Source organism: Onychostruthus taczanowskii, unplaced genomic scaffold (assembly GCF_017590055.1).
Source record: "Onychostruthus taczanowskii isolate IOZ18803 unplaced genomic scaffold, ASM1759005v1 scaffold13, whole genome shotgun sequence".
Lineage (NCBI taxonomy): Eukaryota > Metazoa > Chordata > Aves > Passeriformes > Passeridae > Onychostruthus > Onychostruthus taczanowskii.
In genome coordinates this window covers 5,894,391-5,917,264 of record NW_024498462.1, presented here as the reverse complement: position 1 = coordinate 5,917,264, position 22,874 = coordinate 5,894,391, and the positions used below count along the sequence as shown (strand labels likewise).

Below are 22,874 nucleotides of genomic sequence, written 5' to 3'. Positions count from 1 at the left end.
AAACGTGACAGAGTTGAAGAAGTGTTTGGATTGCACTCTCAGATACATGGTGTAATTTTTGGGGCTGTCCTGTGCAGGGTCAGGAGCCACACTTGGATGATTCTTGTGGGTCCTGGTCAACTCAGGATGTTCTATAATTCTGTAAGTACCAATGACTTTCATTTTCACTGCTGCAGAGCTACCCAGAGGGGTGTGTGTGTGTATCAGTGCACTCCTGCTCCGTCTGAACTGATCCCAGTGAGTGCAAGCCAGAGATGGAGCTGTGAGATCCATGTTCAGAACATTTTCACAGAAAGTAAAAAATGGGATATAAGTGTGTTCTTAAATATTGCCTGTGCTGACTTTATTCACCACAGGCTCAGCTCAGTCTAATTAGTGTTGCCAGGAATCTAAGCAAACGGAATCAAAGAGTAACTTCAGAAGAGACGAAGCAGCAGCAGCAACTGTCAAGAGTCTCTAATGCTTATTCATATGCATTAATGCAAAGTGCCCAAATTTTATCCATAATACATAGCAGGCAGCAGACAGTGAGGTTGTTAACTGGGAACGCTGGTGTTTATATAAGGAAGCCCATCAGTGTACCTATGGAAAGGCTGTGAATGTTTTACCCAGTGAGCACCAGTAGTGTTTGGCCTTCCACACTGGAGACAATATGAATATATCAGGGTTTTCAGAAACTCTAAGTATCCCTAGAGAGTCCTCACTGCTCAGCAACAATGAAAACCATTCCCATCAGTATTATTTATATTGGGTAATAATAGCATATTACTTATATATGGACTCAATATCTCTGTGATGGATAGGTTATTAAAACGCCAATGGACGGGTCAGAAATACATCAATATTTTAGCAGCACTGGTTATCAACCCAAGGCTATGCTGAGTCATATATTTCCTTGTGCTTGGAAAAGCTTGGAGAATGCTACAATAACTGTCTGAAGTGACTGAAGGCATATTTGGAAAAGAATTCAAGGCTTGTAGTAAACAGCAGTTTCCTTAAAAACAAACAGGCAGGATTGATTCATGAAAGACAAACGATAAAAGGAGATGCAGACAAATTTAAAAGACAGATCTGTATCAAAGAAACTAATGGGAGTGACAGGCTGCAACTTTCAGCTTGAGACAAAGACCTGTTTGTGCAGCAACTGGGTAAATATATGTGCAAAATCATGGCAAATTATGGTTTGGCTACAACTGAGTGGGGTGTAACCCCCATACCTCAGCAGTGTGTTCTGCCTCCTGCCCCAAAACACAGGCACCTTGCCTGCAAAGAGCTCAGCAGAGCTTTATAGAGATCTTCTGGAGCTACTGGAGCTTCCAATGAATCTAAATTAGTGGCAGGACAAGAGGAAATGACCTGCTCAGATGAGCTGAATGGCTCATCTTATAGACTGAAATCAAGTCAGTTGTGACAGTGAAAGAAGGAGGATAAGGAATGGGGAATTATGCTGAGGGAAGCCACAGTGAGGGAAGGGCCCCACTGCAAAGGACACCTGCTTGACTCCTTGGCATTTTTTAATGGACATCACACTGGTAACAGACTGCAGAAGCACTCCATGAGAGCAAGTGCAAACCATGCCATCGTGCATCTGTTATAATGCTAAGACCTTTCCACTGATATTTGTAGTGATATTTGAACAGGTAAACATGCCCTTAAGTCTGCGAGCAGGAAAAAGCTAACAGAGAGTTATGAGCTGGAATGGGAAAGGCAGCTCTGGTACAGCCAGGGAACAAATGCAGAGAATCCTAATGGGGCTCTAAAAGAAATTGTACTTTCCCTGCCCCTGAGAATAGTTCCGCACGTGTTTTATCTTACTGCACTGAGGGGATCTTGCTGCTTCAGTGGCTGCAGGACCAGGATGCCTGTGAATATGCTTATGGCTCTTCTTTATATGATTATATCAGTCCTTAAAAAATTAATTCAAGACTTTCCCCCTCCCAAAGCTTTTGTGCTCTTAATACAGGGTAAAGAACCGCACTAACTCTTTCTCATGTCAATTAAATGACATTATTGAATCCCTGTGGTTGGGACTAACCTGTTTCTTTTTTACCGTGTCTCTGAATGTAGTTTTAAATGATAAAAATTTCAGTTTTTCCATCCCCAAAAGTACCATGTGACAAATTAACTGAAAAAAATAACTTAAATCTACACAAAATTATCCTTTTGTCTAAGTCCTAAAATTAGAGTTTGTTTGAAATTATGATTGCTGAACTTTACTACAGCTTTGTTCTTTGGTGACCTCCTCCTCATGAACTTGAAGCACAATAGCACTGAGATATAAATGTTTGATTTGAACACAACTGGAATGATTAAGACCTTTGCTAGGTGAGAATTCCATGATTTGGCCTATACAAGGGCACTTAATTATCTCTTGGGCTACGTGTCACTGACTATGATCACATCCTAAGGCTTCAGGAAGCTACCACCTGTCAGCTGTGTTTAACTCACCTGAGTGCAAGCCCTTAAGTCACCTCAGCTGCAGGTAGAAATGCTAATAACATCCTGATGAACCTACTCCAGGTGTGTTGCTTGATGAATAAAAACTTTGTATGCCATGATAATATTCTCATAGTCTAAGACTCAACCTCCCAGCAGACAGGACTTAAGAGGTAATGTCACACCTCCTTCCCAGTTCCTGGTTTCCCTAAAACACACGGCTTCTGATTTCATCTAACACTGGTATAACTCCAATGACTTTAGGGGAATTTTTCTAATTTACACTAATGCCAAATCAGGTCCTACAAACTTCATATATATATAAAGAGAAGTGGTTATAATATATAGATATAATTTTCTTTTCTTATAGGAAATTGTGAAGAAAACTTAATTACATTTAGCCCATCTGTAACAGTCAGATTAATTAAATATTTCTCTCTGCCCTTATCTCTAATTTTACTGTCAACAGAGCTGTCCTAGTCCATGTTATTTTCCCATTAAAAAGGGAAAAGAAAATTGCTTTTAAAACCTGCAGTGAAATGATGTGAAGTGTCTGCCTTAAACTGACAAATTCAAGGAGATTTAGAGTTAAAAGTGCCAACTCTTCCAATAACTCACTGTTATTGCAGAATATAAAGCACCCAAAATCACAGTACAGGGCAGTTTATACAGAGCCAGTTCCCAGAGTGTATCAGAAAATGCTTTCCATACATTACAGGCTGACCAGGGTTTCAGTGGGCAGATTGAGCAGTGCAGGTGGGTGAGTCAGTGGCTGGGACAGCGGGCGAGAGCAGCGACAGATGGGAGAGCACAGGGGGCAGGGATGCCAGCTGTGGGACCTTGTGTGACAGGGACACACTCCAGTGCAGGAGAGCACAGACAGTGGGCAGAGACAGGGTTCTTGGACCTCTTGGAAATAAAGTGGAAAAGGAAGGATACGAGAGGAATAAGGCGATTTTGAACAGGGTTCAGAAATGAGGAAGCCTTTGCCAAAGGACAGCAGGGTCTTAGAGCCCACAGGATACAAAATCAGAAGGTCTCAAAATATATCTGTAAATGAGGAGTCATCACTGAGTCAGAATGTTTCTATTGAGGTCCCACAGTGACCTCAGTCCTTGGACCCACATCAAGCTTAATTTATCAATGACCTAGAAGAAAACAGACAATCATCATAGCAAGGTTTACCCCTACAGTCAAGTATAAGATCTCATCCAGGACATTGATACGGTCTTTAGGTGTGACACGGTAAGATAAATGTATTTTAATACATCTCGGCATACAATCTGAGGGAAAAAAAAAAAACAAACATGTTTGGGGCTGCTCATATAATCATAGAACTGTATGAGTTGGAAGAGACCTTAAAGAATACCTTGTTCCAACCCCCACTGGCAAGTTTGAGATAGAGATGGATATTTTTTCTGAAAAAAAACCCACAAACAACAACAACAAAAAAAGTTCCAAATCTTGTATTAGAACAAATTGCTGGAAAGGAAGCAGAAACCAACATATGAAAGAACTATGTTTTCCCCAGCAAACCTAAAACTTATGCAACCTTAGAATGAAATCAAGATCACACAGAACTGAGTGCCAAATACCCTTGTTCAACTGAAAGGAGCAAACGATTATTTCAGTACAGGGCTCTGTTTACAGTACTTTCCAAAATCTCTTCTGCACACTTTCTACACTAGTTTTCCTCAACAGTCCTTCAAAAGTAGGTCCAGATAATTGCAAGAACTGTGCTGTGTATCAGTAGAAATATTAAGAGAGACGAATGTTAAAAGCAACTGCAAATGTGCACTTTATGCTTGCAAATATATTAAATTAATAATAATAGAAGACTAACTGGATGCATTTTGACAGGCACAGAAGTTTCTTTCGTTTGAGTGTCTCTTGGCTGTTTTTTCTGAAAGGCTGACAGAATTATGAGGAAGAGTGGAAAGGAGATACAGGAATTACTTATTACACTTTTGTTTTGTTTTGCTTTTTATGAGAGAAAAAAAAGCAAGTACTGGGATGGTAAATATGGCCACAGATATTTTCTGCCTTCAGTAGCATCCAGCACAAGGGTCTGTTTCCTCACTGTATTACTTCAGATGAAGTCAAGGAACGACTGTCTTGAGCAAACAGACAAACATTGACATTTTGTGATAAAAAGGAAAGCATACATCGAAACTATGGATTTAAATGGCAGTCAAGGATGTGACAGATAAACAGAGACACATGAATTATGTATCATACCTCCATCGTTGTCCAGGTTATCTGCACACACCATTTCCATGACAACGTTACATCCCGAGCCACTCCAGCCCACTTGACAAACACAGTGCCACCCATTCTGATCAAGAGTGCACCTCCCATTTCCATAACAGAGACCTGGGCAACCATCTAAAAAAGAAAGTATGAAAAAAAAGCCTTCATGAAGCGATATTTTCTCTTATTTTGCAGTTGCAATTATTCATTAACATTCCTACTTCTAGCACTATACTTGCTGCCTTCAAATGATTACAGCTTGGGAGCCACTCTCATTTCTGGTTGAATACGGAAAAATCCCCAACTTTGTCCTTCCCTTTGCTTGCCCAAAAGTAGTTTCTCAGTGAGGAATAAGGATTTTTTTACTGTTTAATATTTTGTGCACAGGAGTAAAGTGAGTAAAGTCATGCTATGAAGTTATGAAATCACGTCCATCTCTTTCTCTATTGAAAAATAAACTATAGTTCACTAACAATATGACACACATAGTCAAGATTTATATCAAAGATACACATGGAAAGCATTGTCCAAATGACAAACTGGCATCTGTGGACATAATCCTACACATTGCAGGGAGTGGAAATGACCTTTTTATTCTGTTCATAAATACTCATCTGACTGAGAAAAAGCCAATTTGATTTATGCTACAACACATTCTTCCCACAGAAGGCAATTGAGGGAGCACTGCCTTCCTGTTCCACTTTCTTCCTTTATAGCTGATTCCAACAGGACCAACACATGCCCTTTGGTGGTGCTGATTCTAGATCAAAACTGGACCAAGGACGGTAGCAGCCTCTTGATTATAGACTTGCAAGCCCTGAATCAGTAGTAATTTGGACATTCATGTCTAGATTTCTTGCCTGTAAGAGTGAGAGAGGAATGGTCTCTTGGATGTGTACAGTCATGTCCATCTGCTTGCACAGTGCAGTGCCAGCTCAGACATTTCTCAGATCCTCACCATGTCACACACGGAGCCAAAGGACATTGGATAAAGCTTGGCAGTAAGTTTGACAGAGTGAGTGGCATCACTTCTAAGGTAGCTCCTTTCTTTTTGCCAGCATGGACATAGAGGGTCTGAAAGCCCCTGTGCACCTGATACTGATCATCCATACAGGTGTTATCAGAGAGAGGGCTTTTTTGAGGAGGAAAGAAGAATCAGTGCCTGACAGCCTGAGTGCCTGAGATGCTCCAAATAGAGTTTGGAGGAGCCAGTTGGAGAGTCTGGTCTGTCAGGCTGTGATTCACAGCCCCACATGCAGCACATTTCCTGGTAACTTTACAAGAGACACATGATCTCCCTCCTTCTCACCCTTGGCACAGTTTATCAATCACATCTGCAAACAGAGGGATCAGAGTCTGACTCTTGCTCAGAAAAACTGGAAGTGGGTGGCATCATTTTCTCACACTGAGTTATGGAAGATGCTACTCCAAAACAACATGAGCTTGGCAACCACCAAAGATACTATAAAAGCCTCTTTCAGGGAGATGGGGGAAAGGGCAGGATGTGAGAGCTCTTTTGGGTAATGTGGACATTTTTCCACTTTCAATCACTGTCCTGCTGAGTTAATCAATTTCTTGTCCATGATTATATTTTGCTACTGTGTATGGTTACCCTCTAAGTCTATAAATGCAATAAAATGAATGTTTATGTGCTTTTATTATTATCTAATTCCAAAGAAATAAAATAAGAAACAGAAAATAAGCACTGAGATCTTTCTGAACTCAGTGGTTAGTTTGGAATTTCAGTGAGCAGCATTTCTGGAAGGGGCTGTGCAGCACTGCTCTGCCTGGTGTGGGGACTGCTGTCACACTGGGGAGGTTCTAGCACTGACGGGAACGAGCAGGACCTGCAGCAAGGCACAGGAATCAAATGGACAGCACCAGACACAAAGCAACATCACACTTAACCCTTGTATCAAATGATTTGGAGAGAACTAGATCACATCTGGCACAGACAGCTTTAGAAAACAAGAGTACTGCTCTAGCAAAAGAAGCTTATTTCAAGCACAAATGACAAAAGAATACTTTTTTTACTTCTCATGGGAGACAGTATCAACACAAACTTTTTAGCAAGTCCTCAGCTCTGGCATTACTTTGGATGGTAAACAAGAGCAAAAAATGGATTTGCCTAACACAGCACATCAGATGGCCCTGTAAAACATGCTTACATTGGTACAACTTTGCAAATGAGTTGAGCACATTACTTATTAAAAACTGCACTTTCTGCTGTAAATCTCTGTGTGTGCATATATATCTATATATATATATTTCCATAAACAAATGTGTCATCCATTCTGGGAGCCTAGCAGTACAGAAGCTGAAGCAAAATGAGTAACAGAAAACACTCCATTCCCAATACTTTTGTATATTTTCATTATTTTTTTGGAATGCTGATATGAAAAACTTACCTTGAACAGCATCTAAGTAGTGAGCTTAAAAAAGAAAAGAACAAAACTGAGATGGATCAAACTTCTGTACCAAATGAAAATACATTTGCTTATGGCTTGACACCTTGGGGTTAGATATAAAATGTCTCCCTCTTCCTGCAGGCAGATCTATTTCTGCTGCTGTGACCAGAGCATTGTGTTTGTGATCATTCTCCATTTGATGACAAGCGTGCAGGGACCACACCCGGCACTGCCTACAATGGGAACAGCAGGTCTTGTATATTTTTAAGTATTTTGGTCCTTCTCTGGATTTGCTCTAAACAATCTTCAGAAAATTAGGCTGATCCTCCAACACAAACATAATCCTTGATTTAGCAAATCTGACTTAGTAAATTCTAGAGCCAGGGAATGAATTATCTTAAAATGATCCAGACAAAGACAACGCATTCTAGATTTTTTTTCAAGAAACAAATGTGAGACCTTACGCTGGTCATCTCTGAAAAATAGATAATCTCACTTTGGGACATTTTAGGAAGAAGCACTCTTAGACTCTGCAAAAAAAACCTATTGAATTTCATTAAAAATATAACTATGACATTTTTATAGTAGACTAATGACTTCTAAAAAGATGTGAAAGCTTTACCTTATTAGGAATATTGTTAGCAGTCAGCTCAAGGAAAAACACCATTAGCAGAAAATAAAATATGTAAATCCTCAGACAGAAAGGCAAGAGATTTAATGCAAGAATTATGCAAGGTAAATAATAGCTTTGTCTCCTCACACTTTCTACCTTTTAAATATGTTTTCCTTCCTGACTACAAAATTCACGTATGAACACATCCCAGAGATACGTTAGGACCGAGCTATCTTTCCTTTCTGTGTTTTTTTAAAAATTAATTAATCTGTTATTTCCTCTACACAGAAAGCTGTGCCACGTTGCTATTCTGTGGGACAAACAGATGCAGAGGCACCTTTTTCACACATGCCTGGACTCTGAGTCTCTGTTTTTCCAAACAGATTTCAATCACAATGATGGCCATCTGTGTAGGACTGGATTAAGATTTAAGTATTTCATTCCTTGAGGTACAAAAGCCCCTTACCAATGGTGCAGTGGTCCCCTTCCCATCCTGGGCTGCACTCACACTTCCCGTCTTTGCACTGCCCGTGCTCGGCACAGTGGGAGTGGCAGGTCCGCTCTTCGCAGGTGGGTCCCACCCAGCCCTCTTCACACTGGCATATCCCTCTGGAGCAGACACCGTGGCTGCCACAGTCCAGGGTACACAGCTCTGCGAAGAAAAACAAAAGAACACCACGTGGAACAGTACTTTCATACTGCAAAAAGACTTTACATGAAGACTAATTGACTTCTGTATGAATATCACTCATCAGCTGGATCAAACCTGGGATTTTATCACTCAGTACAGTACAGACCTTATGCAATCTGCCTCCTCCTTCTTTAGCAGTTATTTGTCAGGTCATTTATTTTTTTGGCGTGGAGACTGCAAATGATGGCTTTGCATTTGCAAAGTAGAGTAATAGGTCTGAAGCAGACAAACAATGACATGAAAAAGTCCTTATCTCTCAACTAATTCTTCTGAGACTCAATTCCAAAATCTCTTACAAACTCAAATACTGTGAACTGAATTAAAGGGTAAGGTAGCACACAAAATAGATATAAGCAAACCAATCTTTTAGATATTCAAATGTTTGTGGTGATGACAAAATGCATAATCTTCACTTGCAGTACAGAGAGCCACCACAAAAGGAGTAAGAGACGAGGCAAGCACCTCACTCTGACAGCAGCACGCAACATCACATGACCTACATGCCATTCAGATCCCCCTAGCTCTAAAATGGCTTTCGAGTATTCAGACTTTTTTCCTTCCTGACCTTCATAAGTCAACTGCTAATAAACCAGGAAACCTGTTTCAAATAATACCTCCTTCATTGCCCTTGGAAGATTTCTCTACCTGGGCACTGCAGAAGAGCCCTGATTGTGAAGTGGTATGAAAGTCTTGAATTGTTCCAATACCTCACCATATGCTAATTGCAATTCTACTTCTATGTATACTACAGTTGTTCTGTGAAAAGAATGGCTTCATTATAGAAAAGTTCCATGTAGTTTGAATTTATTTAGAGAATTACTGTAAAGACACAGAATTTGCTTGTTATCCTGTAATTAACCTGCTACAGAAATGTCTCCTCCTTCTTCCTCTCAGAAAGCAGCTGATAGCACTTAAATTTAAGCCAAACACTCATGTCTACTCCGATTTCAAATGTCAGTGCTACATATTTAGTTGTGGCAGGATTTTTCCCTTGACAGATTTTAAACAATGATCATTTAGATCTTGGAACTATTGTATATAAACATCCTTAAAAGCATTTGTAGTGACAAATGCTGTCACTTACATACCAAGAAAAGTTTTTAAAGTTTAAATTGTAATCTTATCTTCCAATCATTTTAACACAAAGAAAAAAGCAGCACAGAACTGGAACAGCACAGTGACATCAAAGGCATGCTGGGCTCTGTCTTGAGTGAGAGCTCTAGCCCTTATTTTTGGTAATAGCCAGGGTGACAGCACAGTGCACAATCAAAAGGATGGGTGAATGACAAACTGCAAGAGCACTGTCCAACTCAAATTAAGAAGCAGGAGGCATGGTAAAGAACATCACACAAAATTCAGTAAAAGCAACTGCAAAGTACTGTCCTTAGGAAGTCAAAAATCAGCTATATAAAAAAAATTAAATTTAATATTCGGACAGGGAGTTGTGTTATACTGATGATATGATTCCATGATATTCCTGAAAAACAATGTAGGACAAGAAAAGAGACTGCTTTATTATATTCAAATGAAAAACTGTGCTGAGTCTGGGGCATTATGCCTTAGAAAGTCTTGATTGCTGCCTGCTGATCATATATTCATCTACTGCTTCATGCCTTGGACTGCCTGCTTGCAGGTACTGGAAAGGATTTCTTTCCCCTTCCTGCATAATTTTTCTTGGCTCCTTTGTTTTGTTACTTGTTTCTTCCCTGGAAACCTGGGACAATGCTTGAAGGACTATGGGAGGACGTGCTTTCTTATTCCATTGGTACTGAAGATGTCCAAATACTTGCTCCTATGTTTAGGAAGTAAATTGATCCCACTAGATCACAAAAGCATCACTCCCAAGCAGACTGGCAGAGGCTCACTGGTTTTATTTGAACTTATTGTTCCAGCTTGGGCATTGGCCTGGTCCTGAGAATTAAATCTAGCAAATACTTTAAGAATTTAGGCTGCTAGAGGGATGTGTTTGATCTCCCCTGATCTCCCTCTACTTCACTACAATTATTGCTTTTGATATTTTACTTCAAGTGGCAAAGATTGTTAAGAGGGTATTAAGGAATATTGTGTAGTTTACAATATACTGTAAGTTGAACTGATGGTCTTTTTGACCCTCTGGATTGACATTCTACTACACAGATTTTTGCAGCTTTGGGACTGTCTTAGCTCAACTGATTCCAAAACTTCAGGGAAGATAGCAGGCATTGGAATACAGAAGTGGCAATGGCTGAAGTGGGGAAACAAAGCAATACATAGAGCTTCTGACCCTGTCAGCAGTGCTAGCAGCTCCTGCCACTTCTCTGTCTGTAAACAGACCCAAGAACCAGCTGTGGAAAACCCTGAACTCATTCCCACACATGGCACGTGTGACTGCATCCCATGTCTGTCTACTCTGCACAGTCTAATCATGACAAACTCATCTTCCAAACAAACAAAAGAAATAACAGCATGGAGCTGAAGGCAATGTAGGCACATTCCTACCACAGGGACAGGGATAGATCTTGCATACACACTTCCCTTTTAAAACCAAAAAAATGAAACAGACCTTAAAGTGTTAGAAATTTTCCACTGTTTTCCCTACATGGAATAAAATGTTTAAACACAACTTAAGGTCCTAATCGTTAATGAAGTGGAGATATTAGATTACCTATTTAAAAAAAAAAAAATCCTAGGTCAGTACATACAGTCTTCACTCATAAGGCTACTTTTTTTTTGTTCTATTTTCCAACACAAGATCATACATGAAATTAACTTACCATGTTCTTGCATTTCCTTCTAAAAATGAATTTTTCCCCCAAACTATTGAGTATAAGTGTTCTTTAATGAAAACCAAAACCAATTTTGTAAGCACCAGATATAATGAAATGAGGTTTCTTAGTTTGGACCAGCTACCCTAGCTGACCTGAAGCTCAGCCAATTCACACTTTGTCATCACTGAGGCAACCTTGAGACTTACATTCTTTTTGGTGATTTCATAAGCCTTCAGAAGCACTGTTTACCATGATAATGTATTCTTTTGCCAAGCAAATCCAAGATTCTCCACAGACTTCTCATGCAAAGCAAGGAAATCAAGCCTAACGTCATCCTATTAATGCTGAGGTAAAACATGCAGCTGTAATCCACAGCGAATTCAAACAACTAAAATCAAAAAAAGGATTACCAGTTCAGGTTGTCCTGCTTTTAAATGCAAAATTATTTCTTAACTCCTCCTGCGGATAAACAAGCCCAGAAACCCTTGTGTAGCAGGGAGCCACATTAGCATTTGTGCTTGTATTGAGGGTTTCTGCCAGACTGGGCAAAATGAGATACTCCAGTGAGTGCTCAGGGACCAACTGCAATGGGAAATTATACAGTAACTTTAACTAGGTAAATAGCTTCAAATAAAGCTGATGTGGCAAAAATTCACACAGAAGTGAAGATGGACAGCAAGTCAGACATGATGCAGCTGTTCACTTCAATGGAGCATCTTCTTCCTTCCAAAGCAGTTGGTCCTACAGGACACTGAAGCACCACAAAATGCAGCAGAGCCAGCACAGTGAGGAAGGGCTTTGAGCTGTGGGTTAGTGCAAGCAGCTGAGACAGCCAAAAATGTCTTCTCTGACTGAAACAGCTATTCCACTCCTCCTCCTCTCCATCCATCTCCTGGCTCTGTGATCCCTGCCTAGTGCTTATCATGGGAAACTGGTGAGATGATTCAGATCATGGAACTGTCAGATAATTATTCAGTTTATTTTCCTGGGTTAATACCTGACAGCTAGCTGAGCTAAATCAGCCCAAGGAGAGATCAAAGCAGCAATACAGGCAGGATGAGGGAGGAGATGCAAATCCCAGCCTGGACAGAGACTGTCCTGCTGAGGAGCCACAAGCTGTGCCATCATCTGACTGCAAAGGACAAGAGCAAAGAGATGACTTCTGTAAGGCAACAAGGGAGGCAGGTGACAAAAGGAACAGTTTGGATTAGTAGACTCAGGGATATTACATCACAAGCCTTTACTTGTGCTCTTCCACTAACTGCCGTTTATTCTTACCATGTACAGTGCCACGCTCACAATACCTTAGCTCCTTGACCATGTTGGTGTTTAGGCTTATATAAACCCATCTCTTCAGTGCCACTCCTCTGTGTCATGGTTTAGTGGGACATACACCTGCCTGCCTGAGCTCTGGGCAGACCTTGTGCAGCAGGCTGGTCTGTGGCTGAGACCCACTCCTCAGCACATGTGAATTTTCAGGGTTCTCAGGACACCGAGTCACCCAAATTCACAGTAATTCACGGCCCCATGTCAGTTTTTGTACCTGTACACTTTGAAATCCAAACAAGGTTCTCTAAATGTAGGTCTGGAAAGTTAATTTTGGTTTTGAAAAAAGCCCAGCCATGCAGAGTCACTGTGAGCCTCGTGCTGGCAGAGCGCCGGGGGATGGCCTCAGCTGACCCAGCAGCTTCCCTCAGACTTTCATCAAATACAGTTTGCATCAAATCTAAAATTCCAAGTCCTTAGACTCACACCAATTAATGAAGAAGAGACATAAAAAATGTTCAATTCAGTCTAGAATTTTTACTGACATGTCCTTAATTCTGAATGCTCATTAGTTTCTTGGAAAAAGGCAAATGTGAGCTGTGAACCATTATTTGTACATATTCTTGAGGAGGAGACAAATAGTTCATTCCTGAGCTAATCTAAAAAGCATTAAAAATTCACTCCACACTCTTCATTTTAATTACCTAAGTCAACAATGAGTTCTTTCAAATGTGTTTTATAATAAGTTCCTACTTATGTGTTATGAAAAGGGAAATTAAAGCTAAATATTTTATAATTTGTAATGATAGGGAAGATTTTAATGTTAATTCAACATGTGTCAGAAATAACTCCTAGAAAATCACGCTAAGAATACAAAACTATATGTAAACAAAAGTGGCCAAATACTATGAAACGCTCATTATACTTTTGTTCAGTGGTGAGTCTTGTTCTACAGATAGTCTAAACTTTCAGAATTATATTAATAATTTTGCTATCCATTTTTTAATAAGTAGTTTTCCATAAAGATTAGAAATTAATCTACCCTGACTTTCACCCAATAAGCTTAACTGCTAGAGGCAGCAAAAAAATCACCTATCTAGCCCTAATAAAGAAGTTTTTTTCAATTTAAATATACATTACATTTAATAAGTTTGCATGATAATTTCAACAATGTTCCTGAGCTTTTTAAATTACCTTCCTGCTGTGTCCTGGAGACAACACTGTTCTGGATTTTATTTTCAGCAACTGACTTTATTAATGTAATTTTTTACACCACAAGAAAGTTCAAAAATGTAAAGTTTTAGGAATTTAAAAAGCATTTGAGCTTTCTTTTTTCTCTCTTTAAAACCTAATGGAAAATTGTTCCCCTTAAAGAAGGTTACCTAGGAGTGCACAGTAGAGCTTTCATGCAGATATCAAGTTGTACACATCTGTACTAAAGAGATGTTATTTTTAGGGTAGAGCTTATCTTATTTTCCCAATTTACACAAATTCCTTTGGCAATCTGGATATTAACTGCATCTGATCTCAGCTTTCCCAGCAGTGTCACAGAATGTTAGTTAGGTGTGTAATTTTTTACATTCTCACTCAGCCACAGCCATGCCAATAAACCATCCCTGGAAGTGTTCAAGGCCAGGCTGGATGGGGCTTGGAGCATCCTGGTCTTGCAGAAGATGCCCTTGCCCCTGGCAGGGGAGTTGGAATTGGATTGTTTTTAAGATCCCATCTAACCCAAACCATTCTGTGACCTATGATCAAGCAAGGAACAGCTTTTTTAGGGGCAACACAGCAGTACTATATGGGATATACCAGTGTCCAGTGGGACTGGCTCTTCAAGCTTGAGAGGAAAATCAAAGGGATTTGCAAATGTCTTCAAAACATTAATGCTAAAGTTCTTCTCTGCCAGCTGCCAGGTTTTGTGAATATGTTCCCTTTGGAAAACTGAAATCAGGTTCCTGTGTGGAGAGGCAGCAGCAATGTGCATTGCCCATCTCTTCCCTGTCTTCCACACCACTGAGGAACATATGATGTGAACTTGCCACAGAACTTAATGTGAAATTTAGTACCATCAGAAATAAATCAATATGATAGATTATCCCCAAATGACTGATCTATTTTAACATAAATTTATAAAGAAAAGAGCTGCAAAAGACTTCACAGGATCATCTATTATAATTTCAAATTAAATCATACCTGGCATCACTGAAAAGCTCCCAGCAACAGAGAGCAGGACTAAACTGTGACAGGCAATTCATACCACTATCAGACCATCTTCCCAAAAAAATATTCTCTCAATCTGAGTTTCTCTTGCTGCAACATTCCTTATCCTTCTCTTCATGCATTGCATGCTAATATCTGACACTGAAATATATTAAAGGTCACCTCACAATACCACAACAATGTGCTACAGTTGTGTGAATAAATTCAAAGCAACTCTTTCTGCAAAACTATTGCATTGAATTTATTATCACATATCTTGCCAAAATAATTTTCACAGTCATTTCTGAAGATTCTGTCCTTGCCCAAACTGGGACATGGTGGCCCATCCCAACAAAAGACTCAAAGAGTGAGATTCATCTCACCTGACCTGAAACATCTGTCTAAAATACTTTTCTATTACAGTCTGTTATCAGACTAGAATGCTTAAATTTATTCAGCTATTGATATTTATCCTTTCTGACACTGTCACGAAGGAAGACTAGCATGCATATAAAACTGTGTTAAACCAAAGAAGAACTATTTGGAAAAAATCTTAAGGAGGAAGCAAGTCCAACTCTAAATTGCATCTGCCCTCATTTCTGGCTCTGAATGATGTTAGAGAGGTTCATAATATATTCCAACTATTTACAGTTTTCCATGAATTACACAAACATGGACATGCCTTAGCCCCCTCAAATACAACTTTTTTCTTGTGTCTTCTTGATGTCTTCTAATACTTAAATTCAGATTAAGTACCCTCTTTCCTGCATGATTACATGACTGATAACCTGTTTCTATTTTCTCCTCAGTAGATCAGTGGGTTTTGTTAAAAAATTAATGATTCCAGAAAATAAGCTTTTGTGTGGTCTCACTAGCATTTAAAATAAAAGCCAGGACAGCTGAAATCTGAGTAAAGGACTGGCCCAGGCACTCTATGTTTTGCTCAGTATTATCTCAGGAGCTGTTCTATCAAAAAGGCATTTTGGGAGGTTGGGTCTTCCTCAGAGAGACAAGAGTTGCAAAAAAGAACTACTGAACAGCCAGTAATTCAGAAAATAAATGGGGGAATCTAAACTTCACACAGTGCTGACTATTGTTTGGGATAAGTCAAACACAATTATTGCACAACCATCAACCATATCTACCAAAGGCAAAACTTCTCCAAAACTTCTTTATTCCCCAAACATTACTTCATTTTAAACCTTCCTAGTGTAAGTTCTATGTAGAAAACCTTTCTGGTGTCTTGCCTTGCAGTTACCTAACTACCTTTCTTATCTTCTTACCACAGGCCACAACATACAAAATAAACCCACTGGAACTAAAATGCCATATCCTCACTGTTTGTTACTCACAATGTTTCACTACCCATAAAGTTGTGGTTTTAATTGCTTTCTGGAAATAATCCTACCATCTTCTCATTGAAATTACTCTTGATGCTTTAGGTACTCTATAAATAACTCTTCTGGCCTCCAGTAGGAAGGTTGCCATTAGCACTACTGTGTATCACAAAATATATGAATGCTATTGCATTTAAAAAGCTCTGTAAGGTAGTTTCTGATAATGCTACATCTATTTACAAGTATCTTTTTGAAACTGGAAGCCTCAATTTGCTTGAAAATTTATTTGTGTAGAAAAGTAATCAGTGGACAGACAGAAAGGTCTAGAGGGCAAATACAACAGAGGCTGGGGAAATGACACAGCAACTTTTTCCCCTTCTGAGATCTTTTATCACACTTTTTTCACCCAGCTTTATTTTTCATCTGATGAAGATTTTCTTCCTGATCCAAATCCAATTTATATATATATAAAATCTCACTCTATATCGATTTTGCTGGGGTTCAAAATGGTATTTTTACAGTACAAAAATTTAATCAATACAGCCTGAAGAAGCTGGACTGGTAATGGTAAACATACTAACAGATATTTCATTTCAGGCAGCCAGAGCACTGAAAATTGATACCACTGAAGAGGATTCCTCATTTGGCACTGGGAACATCTCTGTTTACCCAGCCACAGCACTGGTGTAAAGGAGAATACAACTATGCTAGGCTTGCCACACAAGAGACTTCAGCTGCAGAACTTGTCTCTTTTTTAGAGATGATACAGGTTGGACGAGGCCAGTGTGGGGCCCGTTTAAAATAAATGAGCAGAAGTGTAACTTAATAGCAAGGAAGATTAGACTGACAAAAGGGCAAGGAGAAGCACAAAGAAATCTGACCACAACATTTTAAAAATATTGTTGCCCAAGCATATGTGGAGTTTCCTTGTCAAATTTGGTCCTGTTTTATAATTTGTCTTCACCATTTCAAGTTGTACTTGTAGCACAGCAGTGAGATGTCAGTCATCACTGGAGACTTATACTCTGACTAACAAGCTCTGAAATCCTCTGCAACACCCCAAGAACCACAAGAGGAAGTGCTGTGCAAAGTCTCCCTTGTTGGATATTTTGTCTGATCAGGAGACTAGTATGAAAGCAGTCCAGAACAATCTGTCATGAGCTGTAATGAGCGAGATGAAAGCAATGCCTTTGTGCTCGCTCACAGAGGGGAAATGCAAGTCACAGTTCCTTGGACTGAAAAGCCAGTTGTGCAGGAAAAATGGGAAACCTGTTGAGCAAGTGATAGACCACAAGAATCAGGGAAGGCACGAGGCCTGTGATAAAGATGAGGAACATGGATAACAATCATGGCTTTGTGGGGAAAAGGGAAACAGGCAAAGAGATGGCTCAGCAGGTTCATACAATATAGCTGTCTCACAGGTGCAGCCTGAACTAATACAGCATCAAAAGAAAATAAAGATTTTGAGACACCTATTTTCAGCAAAAGTTCACCAGATTGTCTGAGGGGATCAGGATATGTCTATATAAGCACTAAACCTTCCGTGGTACACAGAACAACTGTTGTTAACACTGATTCGGGTTCTGCTCAGAATGTAAAGCTTTCCACAATTATTTAATTACTAAGTTTGATTAGTGATATCCAGTAAGGAAGTATTTATTTATTTAAGCATTATTTGCAACAAGTAGGCACCATCCTCAATTCACTGGCTTACAGGATGACCTTTGGATATGTATCCACTCTCAAAAATTGTGGTGGTCTGTGCCCTGAATGTTGGATGTACTTGCTGACTTCAGTAATGAAGATATATTTTACTTATCCTATTTGAAAGAGCTCAATACGCTGAAAAGGTGTGCATTGGCATTACTTCTCAATGTATTACAAGAACAGCTATTCAGATTCATCTGTGTAAAAGCAGTGGCAGCTCAAAAGTGACAGAGATGCCATTGTTGCCCAAATCAGACCCAGAGCTGGCACACAGAAGGAAAGGGGATAATGAGTACAGAATGTACATCTATGCACTGGGACTGAATGCTTTTAAAAGAATGTGATTTTTATCTTATTTTTTTCACTGAAGAGCCAGTCCATATAGACAGATGGAAATCATGTTAAGACTGGAAAAGAGAAGCTTCAGGGTGACCTAATTGTGGCCTCCCAGTACCTGAAGGGAGCAAGGAGGAGGGAGAGGAACAGTGGACAAAGGCATGTAGTGATAGGACACAGGGAAATGGCTTTAAACTGAAAGAGGGTAGGTTTAGATTAGATATTAGGAAGAAATTCTTAACTCTGAGGGTGGTAAGTCACAGACACAGGTTGTCCAGAGAAGCATGGGTGCCTCATCCCTGGAAGTGTTCAGTGCCAGGTTGGATGTGGCTCTGAACAACCTGATCCTTGGAAGATGTTCCTGTTCACAGCAGGGAATTTGGAGGGTGCCTTTAAACCCAAGTCATTCTATGATTCAATGAAAGAGTGAATAAACTAAAATAAGGCTTTGGTCTGTGTGTTCCCAACAATCAATCTGTATTACAGGAAGAAATTTTGTGAGAAATCAGAAGTCATTACCAGCTTCTAAGTAACATCTCAGGTTCACAGGCAAAAGCAAAAGCAGATGAAGAAGCTGGCCTTGCTTCCTCATGTTTTAGCACAAATAAACAATTCCCTGGACAAACTCAGTGAGGCATAACAAGCTCTTGCACAAAACCAAGGAGTGTAGCCTCAATTAGCACAAGTTCCACAGCACTCAGCATCTGCCTATGAACACTGTGTCCATCCACAGGCAGGGAGAAAACGTCCCTGTGCTCACAGCTGAGCCTGGGCAGGTGAGTGCAGACACAAAGCAGCTCCCAGTAAATAAAGCAGAACTTCCTCTGTGTCAGCAGCACAAACAGAAATAGCAGCACGCATCTGGCAGCTGCTCTCTGCCTGACTGCTGCCAAACCAAAGGTGCAGCTCATGACTTGCACTTTTTCTGTGCAGCCTGGTACGAGCTCCTCAGAGCTGGCAGAGGCACCACCAGGCTGGCCACCCTTCTTCAGGGCATTTTTGAATTCAGCATAAGGGGTACCAGAGCAGGAGTTGAACCATCTCCTGTCACGTGAACAATCGGCTCTCTGCGCTCCATTAGAGAATGATTTTGGACCCCAAGGTGACAGACACTATTTTAACAAACTGTTTATAAAATAGCCAAGGCTTCCTGGACTGAAGAATGACATACCTGAATGTACACTGTAGCTACAATAAACAAGGAATTTTTGCCCCATTGCCATTCAAATATTCTTGGATAATTATTATAAATTTAATTTTATTTAAAACATATTAATTGAGCCAAAACATTTAAGAAGATGTCCTTAAGGGGGGCAGTGACTGGGAAATCCTTACATGTCTACAGATATTACCCTTGCAACAATATACACAACCAAAACCCTTAGAAATTGATTACATAGGGTAATTCTCATGGGTTTGACTTCTACCAATAGCAATTGCCTATTTTCAGAGGAAGCTAAAATTCACAGACTCTGCTGCATAAATATGTTGAAATGATAGCTATTTTTGTACAACACTTACAATGACAACAAAAAATATTATAAATATCCGCTTTTTAGGGACTGATGCAGCACATTTTGCACAATAGTTGCTCCGAAATTCACTGAAGGACAAAACCTCTAGTTGTTCTATTGCCCTTTTGTACCCTTGCTCTAACAATTCCCATTTGTGCTTTTTCAGCTATAAGGAGACAGAAGGTCACTCTAACACAAGAGCCCTCCTTTAAACCATGGTGGTATGGATAATTTGTGAGAGTTTAATCTTTGGATTAATCTTAGCAAATTAAAAGTGGAAGATTTCCTATGTCATTCCTGTTCTGTTGCTCATCTGGGCTACTTTTCCCCCTCCACTGCAGCATCCACTAGCAGAACTCTCCCACAGCTCCTCTACTTCAGGATCCTCTTTTACAAAGGGTTATTGTGGAGTACAATAGTTCCAAAGTCAGAATATCCATCTTGACATTTTCTTGAACACAGACTGTTCAGGAAAGACCTTTCCATCCTATATCCTGTCAGTTGTTTTAGCATGGTTCTTAACCCCTGTTCAGGACATTAAGTCCTGCGTAGGTGATAAGGTTGGGATGTAAAAGAGGGATGTAGGCATTTATCTACAAATATACACCCTTAAACCCCTTGCTTACCCTACCTAATTCAAAGGTCCTTGAACCACTTTGGCACCTGAGTTGCTACTGAAATCCCACTTACCAGGTTTTGCTACTAGATAATGACAGCAGCTTTATGTTAACAGCTCTACTTTTGCAATCTGCAGGGCCTTGCACCGGAGTTGCCAAGGATCCTAAGGAGCATCACTTCCCTGGGGCTGGCCCAGCACAAAGCACAGTGGGGACGTTCCTGACAGGATGGACTCCCTGTAGAGGCACGATGCCATGCAGACAGAGAGGAAAGGCTCTGTCAGCCTCCACAGAGGAGGGTAAACAGAACCATTCTGCCATCACCAGAGCTATTTGGGTATCTCCCTTCTGGATAAGCCAAGAGTTGCTGAGATAGAGGGATCCAAAAGTGGGTCTGTGGACTCCACCCTGTGGAAAAAGTAATAGCTTGCTGTGGATTAGACTAGGATTTATAAAAGCTGACTTAACTAAATTGCATTTACATTGGAATGAAGAATATTTCCATTAATTGCTGAATGAGGTGCATACAGCAATAGATTAAGAATCTTAATTTTCAGGAAGAAAAAGGAAAGGAAAGGGCCATTATTTTTGGCATATCTGCGAAATAAGCAGCATTCAGTTGAAAAACACCTCATGTTTCCTCATTGTATATCTCATGCCCTTGACTTATCCTATTTCTTAAATCAATAAATTACTACATCAGGTATTTTTGGTTCTCTGTGGACTGACTTAAACATAAAGGATAATTAATTTTTACTACAGTGCTTCTTCACTGCCTTAAATTTCTCATGTTTTAAATTCTGCAGCAACACATATTAAGCGTTCCCATCTTTAACTAGCACGTTTTTAATAGAAACCTTGCTCACCAGATACATTTTTGCAAACTCTTGCAACTCTACAGGAGATGCAAATCAAACTAGTCACACATTGTTTTTTTCTCTTCAATGAAATATACAGTAGTAGGGAAGAGTCTTTCTACAATGTCAGACAATGTACAGCAGGGGAACTTCAATCATCCTTTTAATTAGCAGAGCCGTAACAGGCAAAGCGCCTCACAAATTACAGAAAGAGGACAGTTAGACGAAATTAAGCAAGTCCATCATTTCTTAAGAACAAAACAGAGAAGGTCGTTTCCAGTATAATTGAAAAGTTCTTGAGATTTGTCTAAAACAGGGAGCAGAGTGGCAGCACCAGTGTGCAACTGAGCAGTCTATAGAAAATGCACAACATTACATCATGTACTGAGGAAATTTCAAGGCTATTTTCACTACTGCAAGCTCTTTGTAGTGAACACCCTTGTCCTGGGTAAATGAGAACGACTGACACCCACACATTGCAATTCCCTAAACCTGAAGAGTTTCTGGTTACGATGAAATGGGTTCACCTAATTATTTTTTCAAGTTGCAGTTTTTGATGTTTAATTTTGAAACCCATTTGAGATGTCTTGAACTATATTAATATACTGTATTATGCCTTAATTTCTTTTTGAAGTACTTTACTGTAAAAAATGCAGACTTCTAATGATTTTTAAATTACTCCACTCTGCACATATCAATTTACAACAATTACAACATTTTGCATTTTTCAAAGCCCTTCAGTTTTAAAGACTTTTTTGCTTCACAAGATATCGAAGAAAGAGGCTGCTGATTCATTTTTACCCTTTGTAAAATTACCACCAATCTTGCTAGGAGAGCTTAACCAAAAATAGATATGCTAAATATATACCATCTCCATATAATCATTTTAGGATGAATGTTTTTTGTGACTAAGAACTGCCAGTATTCTTTTCCCAATCATAATTAGGTTGCTTCAGTGATATAAATGGATTCAGAGGAATTATGACAAATGTCCTGGAGTAAGGGGACAGAAACTGGCCTACTTTGTCTGAATAGAGTCTAAAGAAATGAATGCAGGACAGGATGTCAGAGGCATCAGCTCTGTCACAGATTTCTCAGTCTATAATATTTTAGGCACAGTGCTGCAATTAATTAGTGACTCAGGGCTGGATTCTCACCTAAAACACACTGGGACTGCACTGCTGGTATCACTGCAGTTACACTAATTTATGCAAGGCTCTGCCCCCCTGAACAACTCTGTCACCCATTTTCTCTTGATTTCTCTCCTTTAATCTCAAGGCTCCATGTTAAAGGTGTCAATCTGAGAACAGAAGAGGAGTTTTTTTGTTCAGTTGATGCTGCACCTTCAATTAGCCAGAGCTTGCCTTCTACCTGACAGGAGCAGTCAGGACTCACGAGTTTGATTTTCTCTTTCTGAAAAGCACTGCCTAGACACCTCAAGGGGAGATGACTCATTAACATCAAGGCATTTTGGGTGACAGCCTATAAATAAAGCAACAAAGATCCACAGACAGTAAGTAGAAAGATGACTATACTGAAGTCCTGGTGACATTAAAATAGTGCAATATCAGTCTGCCATCCTACTGACTGTGTCATTTATCGGTAGATCACACCCCTACTGCCCAGGTCAGCCAAGATGTATGCTGAAGGTCTGACTGATAATGGATTTTCACATACTATCATAACAGGGTTCAGCATGGTGTAAAGATGCTGAGGGTCTGAAACACTCCAAGGATGACCTTTTTCAGTACAGGTGATTTTCACAAAACATATTATATAATCAGTCTGACTTGGAACAAAGTATGAAAATTTCTGTTCTCCACATCTTGTAGGGGCAGGGGAAGACTAAATGAGAAATGGAACTCAGTCTCTTGTGCATTTCTCTTGGGCATTTCT

At 39.7% G+C, this 22,874-nt stretch overlaps 1 protein-coding gene across 2 annotated transcripts in view; it reads right to left on the bottom strand.

The window, feature by feature from the left end:
• Positions 1-22,874, bottom strand: part of TENM1 (teneurin transmembrane protein 1) — a 227,078-nt gene that overhangs the window by 86,707 nt on the left and 117,497 nt on the right. The window contains exons 11-13 of one of the 2 annotated variants that reach the window (XM_041396472.1): positions 8,174-8,359; positions 7,095-7,118; positions 4,675-4,821 (exon numbers count right to left, since the gene is read on the bottom strand). In XM_041396472.1, coding sequence (XP_041252406.1) covers positions 4,675-4,821; positions 7,095-7,118; positions 8,174-8,359 — 357 coding nt within the window. The remainder of the gene's footprint in view (positions 1-4,674; positions 4,822-7,094; positions 7,119-8,173; positions 8,360-22,874) is intronic. The other variant, XM_041396471.1, reaches the window with a different exon arrangement.